Source organism: Arachis stenosperma, chromosome 10 (assembly GCF_014773155.1).
Source record: "Arachis stenosperma cultivar V10309 chromosome 10, arast.V10309.gnm1.PFL2, whole genome shotgun sequence".
Classification (NCBI taxonomy): Eukaryota; Viridiplantae; Streptophyta; class Magnoliopsida; order Fabales; family Fabaceae; genus Arachis; species Arachis stenosperma.
The window spans coordinates 6,674,402-6,698,842 of NC_080386.1; the positions used below are offsets into that span (position 1 = coordinate 6,674,402).

Here is a 24,441-nt window from a genome sequence, read left to right on the forward strand (position 1 = left end):
CACTTTTAGGGGACAAAAATTTTGCGGATAGTGAATGTCGAGGATGTTATCATCATACAAAAGAGGTTGGAGGAGGCGCAGTGGGTGTAAGTTGAGGTTGGAAAGGAGTTGCGCCAATGTAGTAGAGATTCTCCGTACTTCAGTAGCACAAATGTTGTCACGCGTGTAACGAGCTGAATACGTATTTGCACCTTATTGATGAGTTTGTAAGTTCACCGCAAAGAAATTTCTCCAACGGTGACAGTCACTACCACCGCTACCATAGATTGGTGATGCTAAACTAAATTTAAATAATTACAAGAAAAAAAAATAGAAAATATATATCTAATTGTTATGATTAACATTTAACTTAATTATAATTATAAACACTATATATATTACAAGGAGTAATTTACTTTTTATTTTAAAAAGGGTATGGTAGCATTCACCCTTTTTAATACACACGTAACATTGTTAGTATTTAATAGTTAGAAATAAATAATTGATTTCTGATGATCCAAAAATGAATATTATTCATGTGACATCATAGTTTCAAATAAATATTTATAAAATAAACTCCCACCGTCAAATATTTTCCACTTTTGTTTTGTTGGAAAGGGATTTAAGGAGTTGTGTTTTGGTGAAGCAGAAAATTGAAAAAATCAATTGGCAAAGCATACATAGATACATAATGGTGACATGGGAAGGCAAATGGTTTTGTGCTACGCTACCTACTAATTAAGATTAATCCTTCATGAAACCTGAATGACTTCATTGACACACCCCCCACCTCAAACTATAATATTCTTCCATTAATTCCTTTTTTTCCTATTTCTGTGTATATATACCACTTGTTGCTCAACACAAATTCCTCATTCCAGTTCATTCATCACAACTTTGAGGGGTTGCTTTTGGAAACAAAAAAACCCACCTAAGGTTTTTTTTGCAACCCCCAAAATCTTGTGCTTATAGCTTCAAATTTCTCTCTAGAGATTGTGGCTATGACGACCAATAATCATCCCAGTTCTTTGGCCTTTACATTTGGCATACTTGGTAACACATTCATAATTTAATATCATCTTCTTTTAGATCCTCATCAAATTCTTTAACTGAATTTCTTTCTTTCGTTCTTATATTCTTTATTTTCATTTAATTTGTTCTTGTTTCTTGTTCAAGATTGGAATGCATGTATACATAAAAAGTGAAATTTGCTAACTTGTTTTCTATGTCCATTTTTGCATCATTCTTGTCTCTTGCCTCAATTAAGAATCCACTCACAACTTCAAATTAATTACGATATGGTTCTTAAGCTTTTATTATTTCTTTAGAAGTAGTTAATATTTTCTTTCTCTATCTCTTGGAAGTATTATTAATATTGATCATAAAGTTTATTAATTAGTTGAGTGATAGCCATGGTAGCTACTAGCTAGCTAGCTAGGTTGATCACAAAATTGCAATTTCAATTATTTTCTGTTTTAACTCTGAAATTGATTCATTATTCATAGGTAACGTGATATCGTTCCTGGTGTACTTGGCTCCGCTGTAAGTAGTGAACTAATAACAAATAATTAGTGTTAATTACGAGAATTAATTAATGAAACAAAGCATGGTGAATATTGTATAATTTCAGGCCAACATTTTACCGGATATTCAAGAAGAAAACAACAGAAGGATTCCAATCACTACCTTACTTGGTAGCATTATTCAGTTGTATGCTATGGTTGTACTACGCTTTTCTCAAAACAGATGCTGTTCTTCTCATCACTATTAACTCTGTTGGATGTGTCATTGAGATTATTTACATCACCATCTTCATAATCTATGCTACCAATGATGCCAGGGTACACTACTACTACTACTACTACTCTTAATTACTGCCACTATTCAATAATTCAATAATTCTAAGCATGCATGCATGTTATTATTGGGGTGCAGAAATTAACAGTAAAACTATTTGCTGGAATGAACATGGGTTTATTCGGGGTGATCCTGTTTGTGACGCATTTTGCACTAAATGGTATTCTCCGAGTTCAAGTTCTTGGATGGATTTGTGTCTCCATTTCGGTCACTGTTTTTGCAGCACCTCTAAGCATTGTGGTCAGTGATTAATTATTCTCATTTAATTTCTTAATATCATACTTGTTAGTTATTAGCTTTGTGATTAGTTATTATTGTACGTGATGCAGGCACAGGTTATAAGAACAAAGAGTGTTCAATTCATGCCATTCAATTTGTCGTTTTTCCTCACATTAAGTGCGGTTATGTGGTTTGCATATGGTATATTTCTCAGGGATATCTGTATTGCCGTAAGTACATACACCAAATTTATCAGTTTGAGTATAAAGTTAAAGAATTTGAAAGTGACTTGATGACTTAATTGAGTAATTAATTATTGTCAGCTACCAAACGTGTTGGGTTTTGCACTTGGGGTACTTCAGATGCTGCTATATGCCATATACAGAAATGGTGGTGGTGATGTTGTTGTGAAGACACAAGAGAAGGATAAGGAGAAAGATCAGAAAGGATTGGATCTGGGAATTAAGAACATACTTGTGGTGAATCCATTGGGGGGTTGTGAAGTGTTCCCAATACCAATAGTGGATGCTGCAAAGTGTGTTAATGTTGTTGTTAATGATGATGTCAATGATCAACAACTACAACAAGATCAGAAGAATCACCACAAATCCCCAGTGTGATATGATCTATCAGGGATGTAGTCCATACTATACTACTATGAAAACTTTATAATTGTCTTTATATAAAAATATTTTCTTTTGATCTTTTGATAATGGATTGTATGTTCAGATTTTAATATGTTATAAAAATATTGTCTTTGTTTAAATTGTGACTAAATAAATAAGTCACATTTTTAAACAAAAATCTTTATAAAAAGATGTTTTTGCTATTTTCATTTGAGTAGTTGTATGTTATATATGCATCATACATCATTCATATGCTTTTATTATTTTTTTTTTCATGGGCAATCATGTTTTCAAATCAAATACAGAGCATGTATTCAAAAGAAAGGAAATATGAGTTTTATTAACTAATTGTGTGGAGTGCATGCAATTTTTGAAGGAAATGATAAAGCATTAGGTACAATAATAGATGAGTTTATAAATTTCTTTGTAGTGGAGTTTGACAAGTCTATATATAATCAGAAGAAACTAAAAGTTATAACTTCTTACTTAGTTGAAACTTCTAGTATTATCACTTAGCTTCTTTTCCTTCTTTTTTTTTTCTTGTTAGGAGAAAAATAACTACTACGCATCCAACCTAACACATGTTAAATGAAAAATATGATATCTAAGTATTGTTCATTTATTCCTTTCATTTAACATCAAAGTAATTTAATTATTCTGTATGCTCGAGTAGGTCCTGGTAGAGTTTTAATTTCGAAACAAAACAATGAGCTCTCATGTAGTAGTTTTCCTCGTGATGTTTGCGTGGCTTCTGGATACTATTTTGCTAGGACACAACCTTAATTTCTGGTGAATATACATTAAAAAAAAAAAAGACATAACATACATTCAATTAGGTTTTGATGAAATTTCATTTCAATCCCTTATCTCAATTATCAAATAAGAGGATATAGTTTATCAAAGGCATCCCTTAAAATTTTCTTTTATTATAAAAAAAAAGGGAGAAAAATCACTTTGAACGTGTATACTAAATTTATCTAGAAAAATATTAAGAGGTTATTAGAATTTATTATTTTTGGCTATCACTTAGTGATTAACTTTATTTTTTTAGTTTAATAATTTAACAACATATTTTTTCATTTACTTATAGTCTATTTTTTTTTAATTTTTTATGGTATTTTTTAACTTGGCAAACCAATGACTAATTTTATTGTGAATTTAAATTTCATTTAAAAATATATTGTTAATCAATAAACTATTATATAAATAAAATTTAAATTTTATATACTTATTTAAATAGACAAATAACTTAATTTCTTAACTAATTTAAATTAGTTTAATTATAACCTATTTTAAAAAGTAAGAATTGACCCGAAATTATTTTAAAATGATTATATATCTTTCTCATCATGGCTATCTTTATTGGTAGTGATAATTATGATTGAGTTTGAAATCAATATATAGTATATATAATATATCAGCAATGATCTAACTAGTAACAAACGCTACTATATCTAAATTCCTAACTAGATATATAATGCTAATATATAGTTGCGTTTATTACTTTTATTATATATAATATTCACATACAGTCTAAGTAATATTCGGTTGATCCAAGGAGAGAATCTTCACGACCCGTTAGGCTGTTGCTATTAAACGCTTTTAATTAATGTATGTCATTTTCCAGAAAATTAAATAAAAAGATCAATTCCACTTATTGTTTTCAGCTTTTAAATGATGAAGAAATTAAACGAGATGTATATATATATAAAAGAAAGTAAATATCTAATATAAAAAAAATACTACATAATCAATAAAATTTATTTATTTAAATTAATATTTAACTAATTTTAAATACTAAAGACTATATAAATTAGAAATTTTAAATTTTAATAATATAAAATAAAGTGTTAGATTAAAATATTAGTTAATATTAATAAAAATGATTAGATTTTTTTTTTTTACCAAGAATAAAAAACTCGAATCCACAACCTCTTAATTGATTATGGAAAAACTATGCCATTTGAGCTATAATTCATTAACAATAAAAGAAATTAGTTGTTAATATCTTTTAACAGAGATATGTACAAGAATGACATTATGAATAGCTTCTAAAAATAGAAATTAAAACTCCATGCATGCATTGGCATTAACAAACTATGTATGGTTGACGTCAGAAGCTAAGGAGATGAAAACTCAACGCTTTTAATATGCTCCGGCGCCACATCAATTAAGTAACCGCTTCACATTTTGCTTACCTAAGGAAGATGAAAATTCAACGCTTTTAATATGACACCTCACACTCTCACATCATGTTCCATGCAGACTTTACATGTACCACATATAAAATGTTATTAGCAGTCAAGAAGATCAATTATGCAAAGTTTAAAAATAGAAAAAATATGGAGATAATGGAATATTTGTACAATGTGTATAATAGAGGTTTAGAGAGTATTAGAGATATAATTATTAGTATTATCATTTTTTATCAGTTGAAATTTTTGGGATGAGTAATATCATAATATGGTATTAAAACTCTAGATTCGAAAAGTCAAGAGTTCGATCGTTGGTGAATAGAAGATATTTATTATCTCTAGTACTCAAATAGTTATTCTAAATAATATAGAAATATTTATTTTGTAACTCAATAACTCATCGTATAAATTATATAAATAAGCCATTGTCCCTCTAATATGACTCTTAAAAATATGTGTAAAATACGTTTAGTAAGTGTTGTGCTCCCCCAGTGCTTGCTTTATTACCTAACGCTGAAGATGAAGAAGAAAGTTACGCGTGAAATAATCAACTTTTTGTCTATTTTCCAAGTATATCTTCCGTTAGTGTTGAACTTTTGCTTGTGCGAATTAATAAAATAATCAATCATGGTGTAAGGTGGTAACTAAGTAACTAATACTACCAAACTTTATGAGAAATTGACAAACAATAATTAAAGGTTAAAGCTGATGAATATTTAATTAAGGTAAATGCATATTTTTATCTAATTTTTTAAATTCTAAAATCTAAATATTAAATTTTAAATTTTAAATTTTAAACTCTAAATATAAATTATAAATTATAAACTATAAATTTTGCGAATTTTTTATTTTTTGATATTGGAGTGATCATGGTATTTTTTTTAAAATATGAATTATTAGGATGTTATTCTCAAATATAGAACCGTTTAATTAGAGAAGTAGAAATTCGATTGATTAGAGATATAAAAATCAGATCATTCAATTTGTAGAAGTATATAAATTGAACCGTTAATTCGATTTATGAGAAATACAAAAATAGAATCACCCGATTTATATTAAAAAAATTAAAAATTTTAAAATACAAAAATTGGACCCTTTGATTTATATATTTTTTATTATTTTAAAAAACATAAAAAATTACAATATTAAAATATATCATTATTTTTACTTCTATAAAAAAAGCCAAATTTTACATCCTAAATTGTAAATTCTAGATTTTAAATTATAAGTTATAAATGTAAATTATTAATATAAAATATAATAAATAAAAAATTAAAATTTATTTAATTAACGAGACTTCTAACTTAATAAAAAGCATTTAAAAATAAACCAAATATAATTGTATTGACCTTATTTTCTTGAAATTTGTGAAAAAAATAGTATCATAATATGATAATACAATATCAAAATTTCGGCGGCTTAAAATTTTAACATTCAATCTTTATTTTACGTATGTAATTCTTTTTATAATTATATTAGATATACACTAAAATTACTCACTACAAAAATAACATCTTTAATTTGTCCCTGATTTTATTTTAAACTTGGGATAGAGGCATGATTACAGAAGAGGGGGATTAAGCAAAGCATAGTGAATGAGTTCCTGAGATTGTTGAAAGGAATCCATGTGTTGATGATCCAAGGTGACAAAAGCTTCGACGCCATGCCCATCCCTTGTATCCATCAAAGCAACGGTGTTACTCACTATGTTGTTGACGCTGCACATCCAAAGCGGCTTCCCCCACCCAAAATCAACCTCATACAGTGATGATCCAACCTTGCACCAACTCGAACACTTATACACCACACTACCACTCTTCTTCAACATCTCACCCCTCTCCTTCAAATCCTCCATCACCACCTCACACCTACCTTCTGAATTATTCAACCTTTCGCCTTTCCTCTCCATGAATTCCTTCAAACGATCCCTCATCTTCTTTACTACCACCTGCAACTCTACCTCACACTCCTCCTCCACAGTCACTGCAAACGCCCACACCAAGTTCCCCAACGCCGTCACTGGAATCGGAGGTTCCATTCGTCGTCGCAGGTTCACTGCCTGGAACAAGGTTGAAGGCGTTTTACGTTTTGAAGTTAACAATGCGCATCTCCAAATGAGACCAAGCACCACCTCAACCCTCGACGCCTCAAACTGAAGCTCGCTTTTCACCCTCTTCTTCAGCTCTTCTACCTTCCAAGACTCGAAAATCAGCCTCCTCGTCGTGAACTTCTCCGCCGCGATCTTCACGGAGGCTGATATCCCGGCGGGAAGAATCTCTCTCGGAGGGAAGAGAGCAGATCCGATGGCGAGTTCGGGGACCACCGGCTGGGTGTCTCCGCCAATGCAGGTGGCGGTCCATGCCTTGAGGAGAGTGATCAAGGCTGCGAAGTCAGCGATCTTGTGAGTGAGGGAGATGGTGATGGCGGTGGCGCCGCAACCGAACAAGGTAAAGCGGACAAGGAGCAAGGAGTCGGAGTGGGTGGTAGGGAGAAGATTCTGGATGATATCGAAGTTAGGGGGGGAGAGGATCTGAGAGAGAGGTGTTTGGGTTCGTGATTGGATGAAGAAGGCTCCTTGGTCGTTGCAGTGGATGGTGGCGGCGTCTCGGAGGCGGGCGGCGAGAGGATAGAAGAGCGTCAAGATTTGAGAGAGTGAGTCCTGAAGGAGTTGGGATTTGGCGGAGAATTCCTGAGCAGAAGTTTTGTGAGGGTAGAAGAAGGTGATGTTGCCATGGATGTTAGGGGAAAGCTGGTCCAGAAGAGACATGTTGAAGATTTGAAGGTTTGGAGGCGTTGGTGATGATGGCTTTATGCATTTTCTGGATATGCACTCCAAATTCATTTTGTTTCTGCTCGTTGAAGACGGCCAGTTCTTTATTATCTTAATTAGTTATATATACTGATTGTTTTTGTTTTTGTTAAGACAAGTATTAGTTAAGACAAGTTTTTTAATGATATTTTTCAGGCAAATCCATAATTAATTAGGTATTAAAGTGTGGTACAGCTGGAGTGAATAAGACCTGGTTATGGAAGTCGTCAAATGTTTAAGGTCCAAGGCGCGAAACACAGAGAGAAAACGTCAAAGCATTCGTCAAGTGCTTGACAGAGGCATTGACTCCTCTTTCAGTCTTTCATATTCATGCACTATTGCCACGTCACCGTATCAAAAATTATTAATAAAGAGGTGCTTGGTTAACATATAATATTTGATTATTGATTTGAGGCAGTACAATAAATGGATCAAGAGAAATCACCAGGGGAGGGAATTGAGTCTTCGAAGCATTGGTCTTGGTTTACGCTTGTGGATAACTGGAATGATGGTGTGGAGGAGGTGGTTGTACCTCTGCCTCTTGATTTGTGCCTGTTCCTCTAATAATCGGGTATTCTCAGCCTCAAGTTGAAGAACCAAACATTCTAACTCGAGGGTGTAAGCTTGTCTGCGTTCCCTGGATCTGGCCGCAGACTCTCTGTTCTTGATCATCCTCCTCTGTTTCTGAAGGCTCGCCTTGTCAGCAGTGGTCAGAAACTCCTCCATGGCCTTGTTATTCGAAGCTTCTTCTTCTGCTTCTTCTGCATGAGAACACACCCATGAGTCACGTGGCAGATCCGGATCAGTCGACGCCATCGATCTCACAACTCAATTATTCACTTCAATGCATTCAATCAATATATAGTTACTTATATACCTTGCCTCCCCCTACTTCCTTCTTTTATTAAAGCCGCCCTCCCTTATATTCATCTATTTATTTACTATTTCTTTCGTAATAATAATAACAATCCCAGCATTTTTGCCAATTTCTGCCAACTCTTATTTATAATTGTGTTTAATGAAAATGTCTTTCTAGATGTGTCTAATAAAAATATATTTTTTATAACTGTTGATCGAAAAATATTTTTGATATAAGTAAGATGAATCGAAACAGATTGTATGGCCTTTTCAAAGAAGATAAATGAAGTTAAAAGTAATCGACTCTAATTTAGGTTTCAATTGTGCTGCCGATCAGAAAAGTCAAATCGAGTAAGAGTCTCGATTCGAAGAATTAGGAAGCTCGATCGGAAAAGCTAAATCGAGTAAGAGTCTCGATTTGAAGAATTGGGAAGAACTTTCGAAGAGCTGTTCAAGTGTTGATGGAAGCGGAAAAATTTGTGCCTTTTATCACACGAGAAAAATATTAGAAATATCCGCAATCACACACTGGGAACGGTTATCAACAGTAATTGCATTTCAAATTTGTGATTTTTCATTTAATTGTAATTAATTATCATCAAATTAACCGTTATGTAAGATAATCTATAAATACTGTAAATTGTTAGGGAATAAGGGTTGGAACTTTTACTCAAAAAAATATTCTAGCACTCTCACATCTCAGCAAATTTTTAAGTTTGCGATCGAGTTTTCTTTTTCCATAGAGTTCCTTCCACCTTCTTCTTTTTTCTTTTAATTTCAATTCTGTTTGTAAATTTTAGATTTTATTTAATCTTATTCACTAAGTGTTATTTGCATCCCTTATTTTCTCTGTTTAATTTATCTTTCAGCATTCTATTACTTATTTTGAAGTTCTTTCATTTAATTTAAGGCGCTTTTACTGTTTTTTTTTTTTAATTTTAGTACAAGCCTTTTCATTTATCATGTCTTTACTTGTTGAAAACTTTGATTTCTAAATTTCATTTAACATTTTATAAATTTATTTTATTTTTATTGTCAAAACTTGTCTAATCGAAGATGTTTTGATGCACTTCTAAAAAATTGGTACTCGCACAGAGAAGTAGATTTCGCTCCCAGAATACTAGATATCGAACCACTATCGATTTGCTAAAAATCGACAAAACAATGGCCATGTTTAATAAAAGTGTCTTTATAGATATATTTTCTAGATGTGTCTCTTTATATGTGTTTAAAATATAATAATTAATTATTGTTGGCAGATAATATATTAATATCTTATACTTTTCCTAATAATAATAATAGAGGAAGTATAGGGAGTATCTAATACAATGTGTACAATAGGATATAGAAATGTTCGATTCAGTAGGATATCAGATATTTATTATCTCTAGTACTCGGATGGTTATTCTGGATAATATGAGTGTATTGTATTTGAGAAATTAGTAGTATTTTACTCTAAATGTTCATTTTTTAACTTATATTGGACCATATAAATAACCTATTGTACACATTGTACAAATACTTTATTGATTCTCTAACGGAATTCATAATAATAATACTAATAATATTCCTACACAACATTAAATTTTTTTATATAATAAATTATGAGTGATAAATTCTTTAAAGATGACCTAAATTATTTAAAGATAAAATATTTTTTTAACAAAACATTAATAATATTTTATACTATTATCATAACACAATAAAATACTAAAATAATAAAATATTTTTATATTTCACATTAAAATTATTCATATAAAAAAATTTTAGCCACAACATTACGTTACCTATATCTTCTTTAATTTCGCCTCTCACTCAATTTCATAAGTTTTTTATGCTGCAAATTTTCCTTTCTCATGTAAAGCATATTAAAAGTGCTCCTATTGGACAGAGTTAGGTATCAAATAAACAACACATTCGGCAAATGCCAACTTAAAAGCAAAATTTAGGCTCCTTCATCATTCGTACCTAAAATGCTAAGGTTTGGGCGCATTTATTTATTTCAACAAAGATTAAAGATCCATCCCTGGGCAAGAATTATAGTTTAAGTAAAGTAAAATAGCAATCATGCTACTGACACTATAAAGAAAATGTTGAATCCTATCGAAATTATCATTAAATTTAGCAGTATTTATTAGAGTTAAGTAATGTTTTCGTTCTTAGGGTCTAAGGCCAAAATTAAAATTGTCCTCGATTTTTTTATTATTATTAAAATCATCCTCAACGTTATAAAACGTTATAAAATTGTCATTTTTTACCAAATTACCATTAATATATAATAAAAATAATTAAAAATAATATTAAAAAATTAAAACAAAACCCACCCCATCCCCTCACCCCACTCCCGAAACCCCCCTACCCCTCACTCCTCAATGGAATCGAATCTCCAATACAGAGGTAAATCAATCACAATGCACATGGGTTAGGGGAAAAATGTTCACAAAAATTAAGCTTGTATGGTCAATCTAAGAACATGATCATTCCATCACTTGCAAATTAGGAAACCAGAATTCAATTGAAAAAAAAAAGATCTGCTTTCAAAACTAGCAAGATCCAAACACCAAGTTCCTGACTTTTCCAATATTTTTTAAAATAAATCAACAAAAAATTCAGATTAAACAATAATTTAATAATCACTAACTACAATTTTAGTTTTCAGATCCAAAAATAGCAAAACAACAAAAATTAAAAAATTAAAAAATCACAGAAGAAGAAGCATAAACTCAAACAGAAGCAAAAGTTCAAGCAGAAATGGAAGAAGAAGCAGAAGAAGAAGCAGAGGCAGTCACAAAAGAAGAAGTAGCGCCGGCGAGGTCCCCTTCCCGATGACGACGCGACAGCGTGGTCTCCCGATGATTTCCAACTTCTTACCACACTCCTTCCAGAACCTTCCACAACAAATCCCACTACATCAAGCCACCACTAACATCCTCAAATTCCACTCCCTCTCCGACTCCGACATCCCCCACATCGTCGTTGCTGCCCCCTCCCTCTTCTCCCCTTCCTCTGCTGCCTTCTCCCCCGATAACATATCCGCCGTGTTCCACTTCCACAATCGTTTGTCTTTTGCTTTCTTATTTTTTTTTTTTCTGTTTTAGGTAGTGATAAAGGGTGGGGTGGGGTGATTTTTTTTAATATTTTTTATTTTTATTTAAAGGATAAAATTGTCCAAAAAATTTTATTTATGAACAAAAGGATGATTTTATAATGTTTTGTAGTGTTAAGGATGATTTTAATAACAAAAAAAGGTCGGAGGACGAATTTGATTTTCACTCCAGACCTTAGAGACGAAAATACTACTTAACCCTATTTATTATGATTAGATTTAGCGTCGATTTTTGCATTGAATATAAGTTATATTTGGATTTCCGAATTATTTATCATTGAATTTAATATTCCGATTATAAATCCAACGATGAGAAGTGGCATGACATATTAATTTTTTTCCGCCAAAAATACCGACAGATTTATTCGAATTTCGTAAACAGTAACTCACTTTAGTGAAATGCTGCATTTAAACAATTTTCTATTAGAAGGTTCCATCGATAAATCTGACGGTAATATTGGGATTAATTTCAAATACGAACGCCCTTCTCCTCACTTCTTCGAACTCATTCTCTCTCTCCTCTCTGGTCTCTCGTCGCCACTAAAGCCACTGGCGTCACCGCCATCCAATGGAGACGTTGTTATTCCTGCCGCCACCACCGCTGGAGCTGTTGATCACTGCTGAAGTCATTGGAAACGCAGCTGCTATTCGCATCCGTAGTCATTGTTGTCGACGATAGTGACATTGATCGTCGTTGTCACTACGCCACAGATAATTTTAGAATATTTTTTAAAGATTTTTATGTGAGTTTAGTATTTTTTGGTTAAGTTGTGTTTGAAATTATTGATTAAATTAGTATAATGAACTTTGTGATTAAGATATGGTATAGTAGTTTTAATGTTTTTTAGATTTTTTTGTAAGTTTAAGATTTTGTTAGATATTTTATCAAATTATTAATTAAATTAGGATTTAGAGTTTAATTTTATTTAGGATTTTTTGTTTTTTCAGATTTTTTTGAGTTTCGAATTTTGTTACGTATTTAAGATTATTTCTATGTCTTTTTATTTCGGTATTCTGAAATTAAATAAAAAAAGGTATCTGTATTTAGAAAAAGATTTATAACAACTGTTTTTAATAAGTTAAGAGTAATAAAATGTGAATTTAAGAATTTATATATATGATCTTCATATATCTTTAAATGTTTTTATCAATTAAATTTAACTAAGTTGATCAAAATTTAATAAAAATCTCATATAATGTGGGCATAAATCACTTTTTTTTTTGTTTTTTTTTTTAGTAACCACATCATGTTAAATTTAAGTCATGAATTATTTACTTAATTAAGCTTGTGAGTAGAATATAATGAAGTTAGTTTTCTATTTAAAAAAGTATAGGGTATTAAGAGTTGTATCTGCCAATTATTACCAAGACTAATTAAAATTAATTAAATATAATGTTATGTCAATTAGGAATTTAGCGGGTCCAATACAATGCAATTTGAAATAACAAGGAGTGGTAAACATACTAACGTAACATGAGACTTTTACGCCAATAACGAACACAGCAGGACACACCGTCACGCAAACCTAATCCTCATTCTTCTCACTGGAAGCGTCTCTGTCGTAGTGCTTTTCAATTCACCGGGACACCGCCATTTGTTCCATCGACGGTGACTGCGCCTTCACCCGGAGCCCACTTATCCTTCCTAGAACTTTTCAAGGCACTGGGACGCCGACATTACCCTTCAACGGTGACTGCACCTACATCCGGATCCCACTTCTCCTTCGTGGTACTGTTCAGGTCACTGGCACGCCGTCATTACCCTTATACGGTGATTGTGCCCTCACTCGGATTCCACTTTGTCGCACCACCAGGCCCCTTGAAGACAAGTGTGACATCAGTGGTACAGGGTGTCACGCAACCATCTTCTCCTCAACCATATTAGGTAAGGTATATGTGTCTCCATTGAAGTCAGGTGGACCGACCACCATTCCTGTGGAAGAGAATTGCGACGTGAGTGTTTGAATGTGTCACGCAACCTTCTTCTCCTCGACTATCTTTGGTAAGGTATATGTGTCTTCATTGAATGCAAGAGTACCACATAATATCGATGGACCAAGCAATTTGTGAAGAAGTATCGTACGACACTGCATATGATGATAGTGATCATTATAATTCTTGCGACGTTAATGTTCTGTCGCTTAGTGAAGATGACATACATGTGGACGAGGTAATTTGTGTGGTAGTAATATAGTTGGTTATGTTTATTTGTAACTTGTTTTTTAGTTTGTTGTTGGTAGTGATAAGCTTTGTTGGAAGGATTGTGATTTTATTTGTTTAATTAGGAATGGTGTGGATAATCTTTCTTTCAACTATGCTAGAATGGTGCTATAGTTTCATGTGGTTTATTATTCTGTTTGGTCACCATGTTTAATTGATGTTGGCAACTTTAATTAATGTTTGTTCTACACCAGTTTAGTTTCGATTGTTTATTAGTTGGTGACATCAATGGATAAGTGGTTGTTGGAAGAGTTCTTGTGAGTGTCGAACAGTGGATGGATATGTCTTTTGTTGATATGTACTCGGTTATCAATTTCAGGGGAAAGAATCTGTAAACGTTATTCAAGTAGACGACGATGCAATAGTAGTGAATCATGAGGTGTGAAATATTCTTTATTTTGCTGAATAAAGAAGTGGTGTATTTTTTATTTTAATTAGTTGAGTACTTTTTGTGTTGAATGATATTTTTTTTGAATGAATTTGTAGTTATCCGATCACACTGGAATTCTAATAGAGGAAATCTCGTACGTATGATTGAGGTTTGTTTCCTTGCAGCGGGCACAAGAGTTTTATTCTAATTATGCAAAGAAAGTTAGCTTCGTGACTAGGATTAGGAATACCAACTTTGACAAGACTAGGAAGGATTTAAAGATACCCACTAACCAATCGTTACACTGTATCGTGAAGGTTATCGGGAGTCTGGAGTGAAGGCAGCAACTCGGGTAAAGAGAATAACAACAGCCGGATGCAAAGCAAGGATGTACGTGATGCTTGATAGGCAGATGGATAATTGGATGGTGTCTAAACTAGAACTGAAGCACACCCACCCATGTTCTGCCAAGCAAACTGTGCATTACACTGAGTACAGGGAACTGACCATGCATGCAAAGTGTCTGATTCATAACAATAATGAGACTGGCATACGGCCCAATAAGACTTATCTCGCACCGGCGAATAAGGTTGGTGGCTCGTCGAATTTGGGTTACTCAGAAAAGGATGTGAGGAACTACATTACGAGCAATCTGCGCTGTGCTGACGGAAATGCATATGTGAAGGAAATGATTAGCTCTTTCATGTGAATGAAAGATATCAACCTGAATTTCTTTTATGCAGTTGATGTAGACAAAGCTAACAAGTTTAAAAGTGCGCTCTGAGTAGATGCAAGATGCAGGACGTCCTATGAATATTATGGTGATGTGGTATCGTTTGATACAACGTACAGTAGAAACAAGTATGTTAGTGTGTTCTGCCTCTATTCAAAGGTTTAACGATTTTCACAGTTAACATGCTTTTGTTAATTTTGGCTGGATTTATTACAGGCACGGACTTCCATTTGCATCTTTTGTTGGTGTCAACCATCACGGCAAGTCCACTCTGCTCAGATGTGCTCTGCTGGGATATGAGAAAATTCGTAGCTTTGAGTGGGTCTTTAAGCAATGGTTGAGGTGCATGGGATCTCCCCCACAGGCCATCATCACGGACCAGTGCAAATCCATATTTGGTGCTATTAGGAATTTCCTTCCAAATACTCGCCACCAATGGTGCATATGACACATAATGAAGAAGATACCACATAAGCTCGGAGGATATGCTTGGTACAGAGAAATAGATGATAAAATGCATGGCACTGTTTGGAATGCCAGGTCTATGGAATCTTTCGAGAAGGATTGGTCTGCATTCATTGCTGAGTTTAACTTAGAGCAAAACAGATTGCTATCAGGTTCGTTCTATATTATGCTCTTATATTCTTCTTTTATAGTAGGTTTGTTATGCAAGCTCTGTCTTGAAAATACTTAGTTTACTAAGTCTGTAGTTGTGTGTTGTGATGCAGCTAATTGTTCATGATGGTAATTATTACTTTTTTTCTGTTGGTTTTGTAGACCTTTATGAAGAACGTCGAATGTGGGTTCCAATCTATTTTCAAGATGAATTTTGGGCTGGTATGAGAAGTACTCAATGGAGTGAAAGTATGCACGTCTTTTTCGGTGGTTACTTGCATTGCAAGAGTAGACTGGTTCAGTTCGTGCATGAGTATGACAACGTGCTTGGGAACAAGGAGCAAAAGAAACTGGAGGATGATGTTGCAGACTCTAAAGGAGTTTTCCCCTGTTCATCGAGTTCTACAATTGAAAGACAATTTCAGCGTGAGTACACAACCTATAAGTTTAGGAAAGCACAATAGGAATTCAGGAAAAAAAGGGATTGTATAGTCCGTGGTGGGACTTAAGAGGGTGATTTGTTTCTTGTGAATGTGAAAGAGCAATATCTATTATATGGGGAACCTAGGTCTTGGATGAACAATGTCGAGTTTGACCCATTGACACACACGATTCGGTGCGAGTGTAACATGTTTGCATCAAGAGGTATTCTTTGTTGTCACTGTCTTGCTGTTTACTTTTATTACAGAGTAGACAAAGTACCATCTTGCTATATTCTCCCTCGATGGAGTAAGAATGTACAACGCAAACACACTTTCATCAAGAGTAGCCATGACGAGAAGCGACCAGATGAAAGCCACAACTTATTTAGAGGACTATATTCGCACTTCTTTAATGTTGCACAGGAATTCGTGAAATATGAAGAAGAGGCGGCCATGCTACATTCGAGTCTTGATGAGTTAAGGGCCAAGTTGTTCGATAATTATACGAACTTGGGGTACAGAAATGTTCCAACTACACAGAACAGCATGGTGACACAATGTGACCCAGCTCTTGGTGCATCTGACATTCAAGGTTCCTCAAAGGTCACAACAAAGGGTCGACCAAGATTGAAGAGGCTTGGGTCTAAACTGGACACCTCCATTAAGAGATCTATGCGAAGAAAGAAGAATAATCCACCTCCGGTATGTATCTACCAGTTCGTTAGTTTCTTACCACTTATTAACATGACTTGATGGATAAAGTTGAAACTGTTATTCACTTCTTGTATATGTATGTTTGTGCTTTTTAGGAAAATGATGGAGCAATCAATCCAAACATAGTGGTGGGTTCTACTGTGAGAGCGAACAAATCAGAGGGACATGGCGGGTTCTTTTCTTTGTTACACTCATTTCGACATAATTAAATTACTTTTGTATGGACACTTGCCTTTGTTAGTATTAAGTTTTTTCCACTTATCTTTTGACAAAGTATTCAGGTTTTTTATTTAATTGAAATAGTTAAGCTGAGGATATATCATTATTTATTGAGTTTTTTGATCTACTAATATGATCATACAGTTTCAAGTCTGTAAAGTTTGATCATACGATTACTATCCCAAAAAGGTGTGAGTTATGCCTCATAACAAATCAATTAAGACATCATTGAAGCCTTCATGCTATCGTAACTAAAAAAATAAAATTAACAAGTATAAGATACATTCATACTAAGATAACTCTGAAGAAGTCACGATGAAATTAGGCAGGAACATGGAAGACACATATGTGATTACATGCAAACACAAAAAAGACACATTCTTATAAGACATCTATGGCAGAAGACACATCTATATATACTTAGACAAATCCAAGGAAAATATGGAAGACACATCTATAGTTAATAAGACACATCCAAATAGAAGACACATCCGTGAAAAGGCAAACATGTTAACAACACATGACTGTTGATGCATGAGCATCTTTCCTATCTTTTCTTAGTGAATTTGCATCTAATTTATTGAGTTTAATAAAGAATTAATTATCTTTTAGCCAATATGGATGCTACTTTGAGTCTTTTGTAATTTTGTTTATTTTAGGTAGTATGCGGTTGGATTTGGTGGAGTTTCTACAGCACAAGAATCAAAGAAGATGGCAGCGAGGAGCGACGCGTACGCGTGACTGACGTGTGCGCGTGATTTGGAGCTTTCCATGGTGATGCGTGCGCGTGACTGACGCGTACGCGTGATTTGAAGAATTTCACAGCGACGCGTGCGCGTGACCAATGCGTCCGCGTGACTTGCGAAGAAGACCAGCGACGCGTACGCGTGACTGACGCGTACACGTGACATGTGCCATGTGCAAAAAACGTAGAAAACACTGGGGGTGATTTCTGGGCCCCATTTTAGCACCCAAGTTAGGTGCGAATCCAGTGAAGCCAAGTGGTCCCTGCGTTAAAAGACGCGGAGTAGTTAGTTAATTCTGATTTAAATTCAAATTTAATTTTTAAAATAGAAAAATATGTTATTTTTAATTTTAGATAATTAGATTTTAAATTTATGAGGATTAGTTATAAATAGGAATTTACATGCCATCAGATTAGAACTCTATACATTTGATGACAATCCTAGTTTTTTTCTCTGAACCATGAGCAACTAATCCTTCATTGTTAAGGTTAGGAGCTCTGTCTATTTGTATGGATTGATTCGTTTGCTCTTTCTAATTTAATTCATGTTTTGATTTATATTTCAATAATTGTTTTCGTTCTTTATTTTAGGAATTTGGGTGGAACTGAAGTATGACTCATGTTCTAATTGAGTTCTTGTAAAACTTGGAAAAGCTCTTTACTTGAACAACAGCTTGAAAATATATTATCCTGAATTTCTAATTGTTTGTATTTAACGGGATACGTGACATATAATCCCTTTATTTGTGGATAATTATGATTCTTGTGGCATATAAACTGGAATTTGATCATCACCTTCTAATTGGAATTAATTGACCAAGAAATTGACAGTTAATGAATTTTAGAGGAGATTAGGAAGGTCTAAGGAATTAGGGCCTAGTCACATATAGTTTGCTATGAATTAAATCCTGCATAATTAAATTAGTTAGTAAGAAAAGTTAATCCGAAAAAATAGATAACTCTGAAACCTTAACTGTTTTCTCCATATTCCCAACTCATTGCTTCTTGCTTTCTGAAATTCTTAATTTACTATTTAATGCTCTTTGAATACCAAAATATTCTACCAAAGTATCGATATTTGGTAGGGGATATGGATCTTTTGGGTAGGCTTTATTGAGGTCGGTATAGTCGACACATCCTCCACTTCCCATTTTGCTTTTTTACCAGCACCACATTTGCCAACTATGTTGGATACTTGACTTCCCTGATAAATCCAGCTTCTAGCAAGACTTGTACTTGTTCTTCGTCCACTTTAGCTCGTTTCGGTCTGAGGCATCGGCCAAATATATATGACTTTTGAAATTGTTGAGGTGGTGCTTCGGGTTGGTTGTTCCATCGTATAGATTCATGTTGGAACTTTTAAAGTTTCTAAGAATTCTTGCCTACTGGATATCCTCAGTGAAAGGATCATCTCCCCCCCCCCCCCAACGGGGAATCTTCTAGAGCCGTACGAGAATTCTTATTTCAAAGGTTGGATTCCAGCTTTGAGAGCTTTTCTTCTAGCTCTCTTGCCGTTTGATCTACTTCCCCAGGCTCTTCTCTACTTCGCGTTGTCGCTCTAAATTTTGCTCTAATTGTTCAAGTCGACCATAATGCCCATGCAGTAATCCCATGAAGTTGGTGCTATGAGGTTGTTCTTCCCCTTTGGGGAGACAAACCTCGGATGGGATTCTCCTCTAGTGTGGTTACCAGAAGGGCCTTCACCATGTGGTTCCTCCGTTCTTGAAGGAGGTATCACTAGAGCTTGGTCGTTGTTGACCATGTCTTGGTATTTTTGATCTGATTCAGACATTGTACGTCCATCTTCATACTGACCGCCTGCCATGGAGTGTTGGATCCCAGGTTTCCGGTAACGGTGCCAATGTGTCGAGAGTTACCTGAAACTGGATGATGTTTGGGCTTGTATGCAAGGCCCAAGCGTTCAGTGGTCTCCGACTTGTCTTGTGTTAGAGAACTGCCATCCGAGTTGTGTGTTTGAAAAGGTGGAGAGTGGTACCTACAAGACACTCCAATGCCTAAGTCAGCAAGGGGTTAAACAAGTTTTTTATATATTGAAACTTGAGTATACCTGAGTGTGCCAGAGTATTTATAGGGAATGAGCCAATAACCACCGTTGGAATAGTTCCACTTCTGGTAGTGGATAATCGTCCCTTTATCTTAGGGTTATTGATATCTCTCTTCTAGAGGTGGGTGAGAAATATTAAGAGAAGTTACAACTCCTTCAAAAAAGTTGTCATCTGTAATGCTATTATCCGATCTCTTAAGAAGTCGGTTGTACAATGAATATCTTTTGAGTTTTTGTACACTTTTTGGGTCTAACTTATAATTTGAGTCAGGATATAAACAATTTTAAATTTAATTTTTCAATTTAATAATTTATTTTATTTTTTATTTATAAATATTAATAATTAATTAATAATAAAAAAATAACAAATTCTTAATGATTCTCTAATATGTCACAATATGGGTTCCTTTCACACGTAAGGTTTCCATTTTACCCGTTTGGGCCGTGCCGTCCGGACACAAAAGAACGCGCTTCTAAAGTGATTGCCCTCCCAAATCAGAACATGATTCATGATATTGGTCTCAACACTACATTAATGTAAGTGGCAGCATATTATACAACCATGTTATGTTATGTTATGTTTACGTTGAAATTAACTATTAAAATTAATTATTAATATATAATATTTATTAAATATAAAATATATTTAAAATAAATTAAATTATATATATTTATATAAAAATATATAATAACTAATTTTAGTATATAAATAATTTTTTATATATTATATTATGATAATTATTATAGTATTTAAAAAATAGTTTAAAAAGAATTAAAAATTAATATTAAATTAAAAAATATATAAAAATAAAAATATTTAAATTTATTATAAATAATAAATTAGACAAAACTTAAACACCAAATAACAATTACAATAAAATTCACCTTATATTATAATCTTTTGTTATAGACTATAGTTTCTCGTAGCGGTATTTCAAAAGGATTGCAGCTTGTATATTGTCGTTTTGTTGACAAAATTGACATATGTGTGTTGAATAGTGAAGCCGTCCAATTACGGCAATATAATCACATTCCATTTCTTGTCCTTTTGCATTAGTCTTTTTCATTGTTACAGTTTAACTCTTCTTGTTTTCTGCTTCCTCCAATTCCTTTTCATTACACCAATACTTCTATGTTTAAGCAAAGCAAATCAATATGTGCGTATAGCACCCTTTCAGTCACTCGTACATACACACCACACACCACCTCTAGTATAGATTCTATAACCTCCTGAACTTACTCCGGATTCGAATCTTTTGAGGAAGCATATTCTACCGCTGATTCCAATTTTGCTTAATACTTTCTAGTTTCTTTGGTTCTCACGTTTGCTGAGGGGCCCAATTTTACTTTCGTCAAGAATCCGTAGCTGATTCTAGGAACTGTATGTCTTAGCGCGCATAAAACTTTATGTCAAAACAAATGCCCTAACGTTTTCAATCATATATCATATATAAACAACACAAATGTCCACATACACTTTTGGTTAGGATCGGATCATAACAACTTTTTTAACAAGTACAACAATAAAATCTAGCTTACATATTTTACAAGATCCACCTAAATTCAATGCCCTGCTTGAAATGTCACTCTCTCTTGCTATTTAATTATTGTTTTTTAAAAAACTGTTTGAAAAGTACCAATGTTGCCGACTTCCCGTGAGAAAGTGATAATACAAGGGCGCATATATTATGGGATCGAAAGATTTAGGCATACTGTTACTTCTCCAACTCATTTTGATCGTATATAAAATGTCCTTATCCACTCAATTTATTTGTAGAGTAAAAATGTAAAATCGACCACCAATTATTTATTGGAATAATTGCTGTACTTTTTTTTTTTTTTTTTACATTTCTCGTCTTTTCAGTTTTTGGTTAATTCTTTTTATTTTTGGGTCAGGATTTGGTTACTTCTTTATGGACAATGTAGAAAACCATCACCCTTAAACGGGCCTATTGGGCCTTGGGCTGTAAGGTGTATGGCAATTTGGTGATAAAAGCAGTCCGGAGATCGAGAGCGAATTTTCATTTCTAAACGTTAAAGGAAAAAAAAAAGCCGCGAAAGCAACGAGCACCAAAGCATTGGTATTCTTGACTCTTGAGAAGAATCTTGGAGAATCTCCGTCAATGGCGTGGACCCTCCGTCCATTCACCGTGATGTGCATCGTAACCTTGCTGATGAACGCCGTGAGCTGCATTCCGAGCATAGAGTTCGATTCAATGCTGGAGAGTCTACGGGAGCGAGGGTACGACCTCTTCTGCAACGCAATCGTGACCTCTGATCTGCAATTCGACATTTTTGCTTACGAGAATCAGAGAAGGCAAGAAGAAGAAGAAGAAGAAGGAAACAGCACAAGAACTAACAGCAATGCGCGCAACACCTTCACGTTTTTCGCGCCAACCGATGCTTCCCTTTTTGCCCTCGATATGACGCAAACGGCGTCATCTTACACAGATACACTCCGATTCCACGTCGTACCTCGCCGCCTCTCCGTCACCGAGCTCCGCCGCCTCCCTGAAGGCTACGGCCTCCCCACTCTCCTCTCCAAGCGCCGCCTCGAGGTCACCCGCAGCCCCGCCTATGCCTTCGGCATCTCCGTCGGCGGCGTTGAGATCGCCTTCCCCGGCCTCTTTTACGGCCGATACGTCGCCGTTCACGGCCTCTCCGGGATCCTAAGCCTCCGATCGAACGCTGTCTCTGGTGTTTCCTCTGTTCCCCCTTCTCCGCCGCCGGTGGTACCTCCTTCTCTGGAACGGGGGCCCGTGGGGGTTCCTCCGGTTGCTTCCGCCGGTCGCCGGTGGAGAAATAATCCTAACAGGCCGGACAAAAGAACGTTTCTTGCTCCTAATTCTCCTCCTGCGCGTCCGGTGCCGAAGGGGATTTCGTTCAACGTCACGGACCAGCGGCGACATCATCCTCCGGTTGAAGTTCCAGCGCCTGCACCCAACGCCGTCAGCAGGCGAGCTCCTCCGCCTACTTCTCCAGTAATGGGAAGGATTAATGCTCCACTTCCCGGACCTGCAGCTGATTCTCCTACGAGTCTTGATATTGCTCCCGTCATGACGCCGGTGGCTGCGACTCCGATATATCCACCGGAGGGGTTTTCAGACGCGCCGATTGAAGAGAAACCTAGTGTTTCGGTTACGGAAAGTTGGGGTGGTGAATTGGAAGGAGTAGTAGAAATGCCGAAGAATACGTTATTAGACGAAAACATCACCAGAAATTGTGACTTAGAAGGGAGTGGTCCCATGGATAATGCTGATCAGCCTCGCATCATGCAGTGTTACGCTTCCTAGAATCTTGCACAGAGTGAGTGACCTTCCATGCAACTTTTGTGTTTCTTCTCTCTGTTTCTTTGTTTCTTTCCCTAGAAACATTCATTTTTGTAGCACTTACACTTGTAAATTCCAGTGGTAGTTGTTTGTTAAGATCATCCCAACTGAAGAAATATGTTGTAAACTTGTAATTGTGACATGCTTGCTGTCAATGAATAATCTTACTTGCTCAATACATGGAAAATTGATTACCACTATCATTATTAATTTATTATCATAGTTATTAAGTTCTCTGATGTAGCATTTTCAAGTGGTACATCATTGTCTACTCTAAGAACAGCTCTTGTCACGTGAGACTGCTATTTCATCTCTGTGTTCATCACAGAAAAGTGTGTGGAATGACTTTTCATTTGGAAACTTTCAGATGAAAATTATTTAGTCAGTCTTAGGCTTATGTAGCTGTCAAGAACTGAATTATTTTGGCCCACAATAGGAACCAATAATGGATGCAATCAGGATCATTAAGCACATACAGAATAATAATGTAATCACTGATCACACTTTGAATGATACTCCAAGCTAGGGAGAAAATGAATGTAGATAAATAATAGGTGTTCAGATACAATAGCATATATTACTAAACACTATGTCCACAACTTTTTCTAATGAGTGGCAAGTGCTGTATTTGGAAGAGGTTGACTTGGTTACCTGCTTGATAAGGTTAGAGAAGTTTCTATTCCTGTTTGAAGAAGGACAAAACAGATGTGGTCCACATTAATCCATGAACCAATTTTAGATGGCTAAGCCTCCTTCTTTCATCAAAGAAAGAAAATGGTTCAAAACAGTAGTAACTAGTAACTTTGCCATTCCTCCTCTTTCCCTTAAATTTGACATCGTTCCTTCTTCCAAGCCCCAGCACATGGCTTGTCCATAAAAGTTCATTGTGGAAAACCTTATTCAGGAAGCTTGCTCTCTTCTTTGTTATAATATTATGCAATAAAATCCTTATTATATATCATACATGATGCATAAGCCTGGTTTGTTATGATTTTCTCCTCCTCCTTCCAATTAATTACATATCTATTGCGTGGAAGTACCTTCCCTTTACTTGTTGGCATAAGCATTACTAACAAAGAAGGATTCAAAGATGATGGAGTGGGAAAAACATTATCTTTTTGCTATATATGTATATATATTCGAGTATAGTACCAGGGTCTGGCTCCTTGTTTTTATGAAAGTAGAAACTAGAAAGAGTACGTATATGCCTACATCAATTATTGAGTGTTCCAAATAATAAGTATTAAGTGTTAATTTTAAAGTCTCAACACAACAAATTGTGCCTGTCTTTTTTTCTTTAGAAAATAAACCCCAAGATTTGAATAGTTCAAAGCATTGAATTATTGGAATGTTACTTATA

General features: G+C 34.6%; 4 protein-coding genes across 4 annotated transcripts; 2 read left to right on the top strand and 2 right to left on the bottom strand.

Moving 5' to 3' along the window:
- Positions 1-980: 980 nt before the first annotated feature.
- LOC130956659 (bidirectional sugar transporter N3-like) lies at positions 981-2,675 on the top strand. Its single transcript, XM_057883679.1, has 6 exons — positions 981-1,032; positions 1,485-1,521; positions 1,610-1,820; positions 1,915-2,076; positions 2,166-2,285; positions 2,379-2,675. Exons 1-6 carry the CDS (start codon positions 981-983, stop codon positions 2,673-2,675), a joined length of 879 nt encoding a protein of 292 aa, XP_057739662.1.
- A 3,714-nt stretch (positions 2,676-6,389) lies between these two features.
- On the bottom strand, positions 6,390-7,908 carry LOC130954579 (stemmadenine O-acetyltransferase-like). Its single transcript, XM_057881339.1, has one exon. The coding sequence runs from the start codon at positions 7,716-7,718 to the stop codon at positions 6,438-6,440; it is 1,281 nt and encodes a 426-aa protein (XP_057737322.1). The 5' UTR covers positions 7,719-7,908; the 3' UTR covers positions 6,390-6,437.
- Positions 7,909-8,021: 113 nt separating this feature from the next.
- LOC130954580 (bZIP transcription factor 12-like) lies at positions 8,022-8,568 on the bottom strand. The gene has a single exon (XM_057881340.1). The coding sequence runs from the start codon at positions 8,499-8,501 to the stop codon at positions 8,127-8,129; it is 375 nt and encodes a 124-aa protein (XP_057737323.1). The 5' UTR covers positions 8,502-8,568; the 3' UTR covers positions 8,022-8,126.
- A 12,366-nt stretch (positions 8,569-20,934) lies between these two features.
- Positions 20,935-23,247, top strand: LOC130956464 (uncharacterized). Its single transcript, XM_057883511.1, has 2 exons — positions 20,935-21,133; positions 21,649-23,247. The coding sequence occupies exon 2, from the start codon at positions 21,876-21,878 to the stop codon at positions 23,043-23,045; it is 1,170 nt and encodes a 389-aa protein (XP_057739494.1). The 5' UTR covers positions 20,935-21,133; positions 21,649-21,875; the 3' UTR covers positions 23,046-23,247.
- The last annotated feature ends 1,194 nt before the right edge of the window (positions 23,248-24,441 follow it).

Bases quoted from the DNA above. Each gene is read 5' to 3' on its own strand.
- LOC130956659 (XM_057883679.1), top strand. From the start codon at position 981: ATGACGACCAATAATCATCCCAGTTCTTTGGCCTTTACATTTGGCATA. The intron at 2,077-2,165 runs GTCAGTGATTAA...TACGTGATGCAG, and splicing joins CAGCACCTCTAAGCATTGTG to GCACAGGTTATAAGAACAAA. The intron at 2,286-2,378 runs GTAAGTACATAC...AATTATTGTCAG, and splicing joins TCAGGGATATCTGTATTGCC to CTACCAAACGTGTTGGGTTT.
- LOC130954579 (XM_057881339.1), bottom strand. From the start codon at position 7,718: ATGAATTTGGAGTGCATATCCAGAAAATGCATAAAGCCATCATCACCA.
- LOC130954580 (XM_057881340.1), bottom strand. From the start codon at position 8,501: ATGGCGTCGACTGATCCGGATCTGCCACGTGACTCATGGGTGTGTTCT.
- LOC130956464 (XM_057883511.1), top strand. From the start codon at position 21,876: ATGGCGTGGACCCTCCGTCCATTCACCGTGATGTGCATCGTAACCTTG.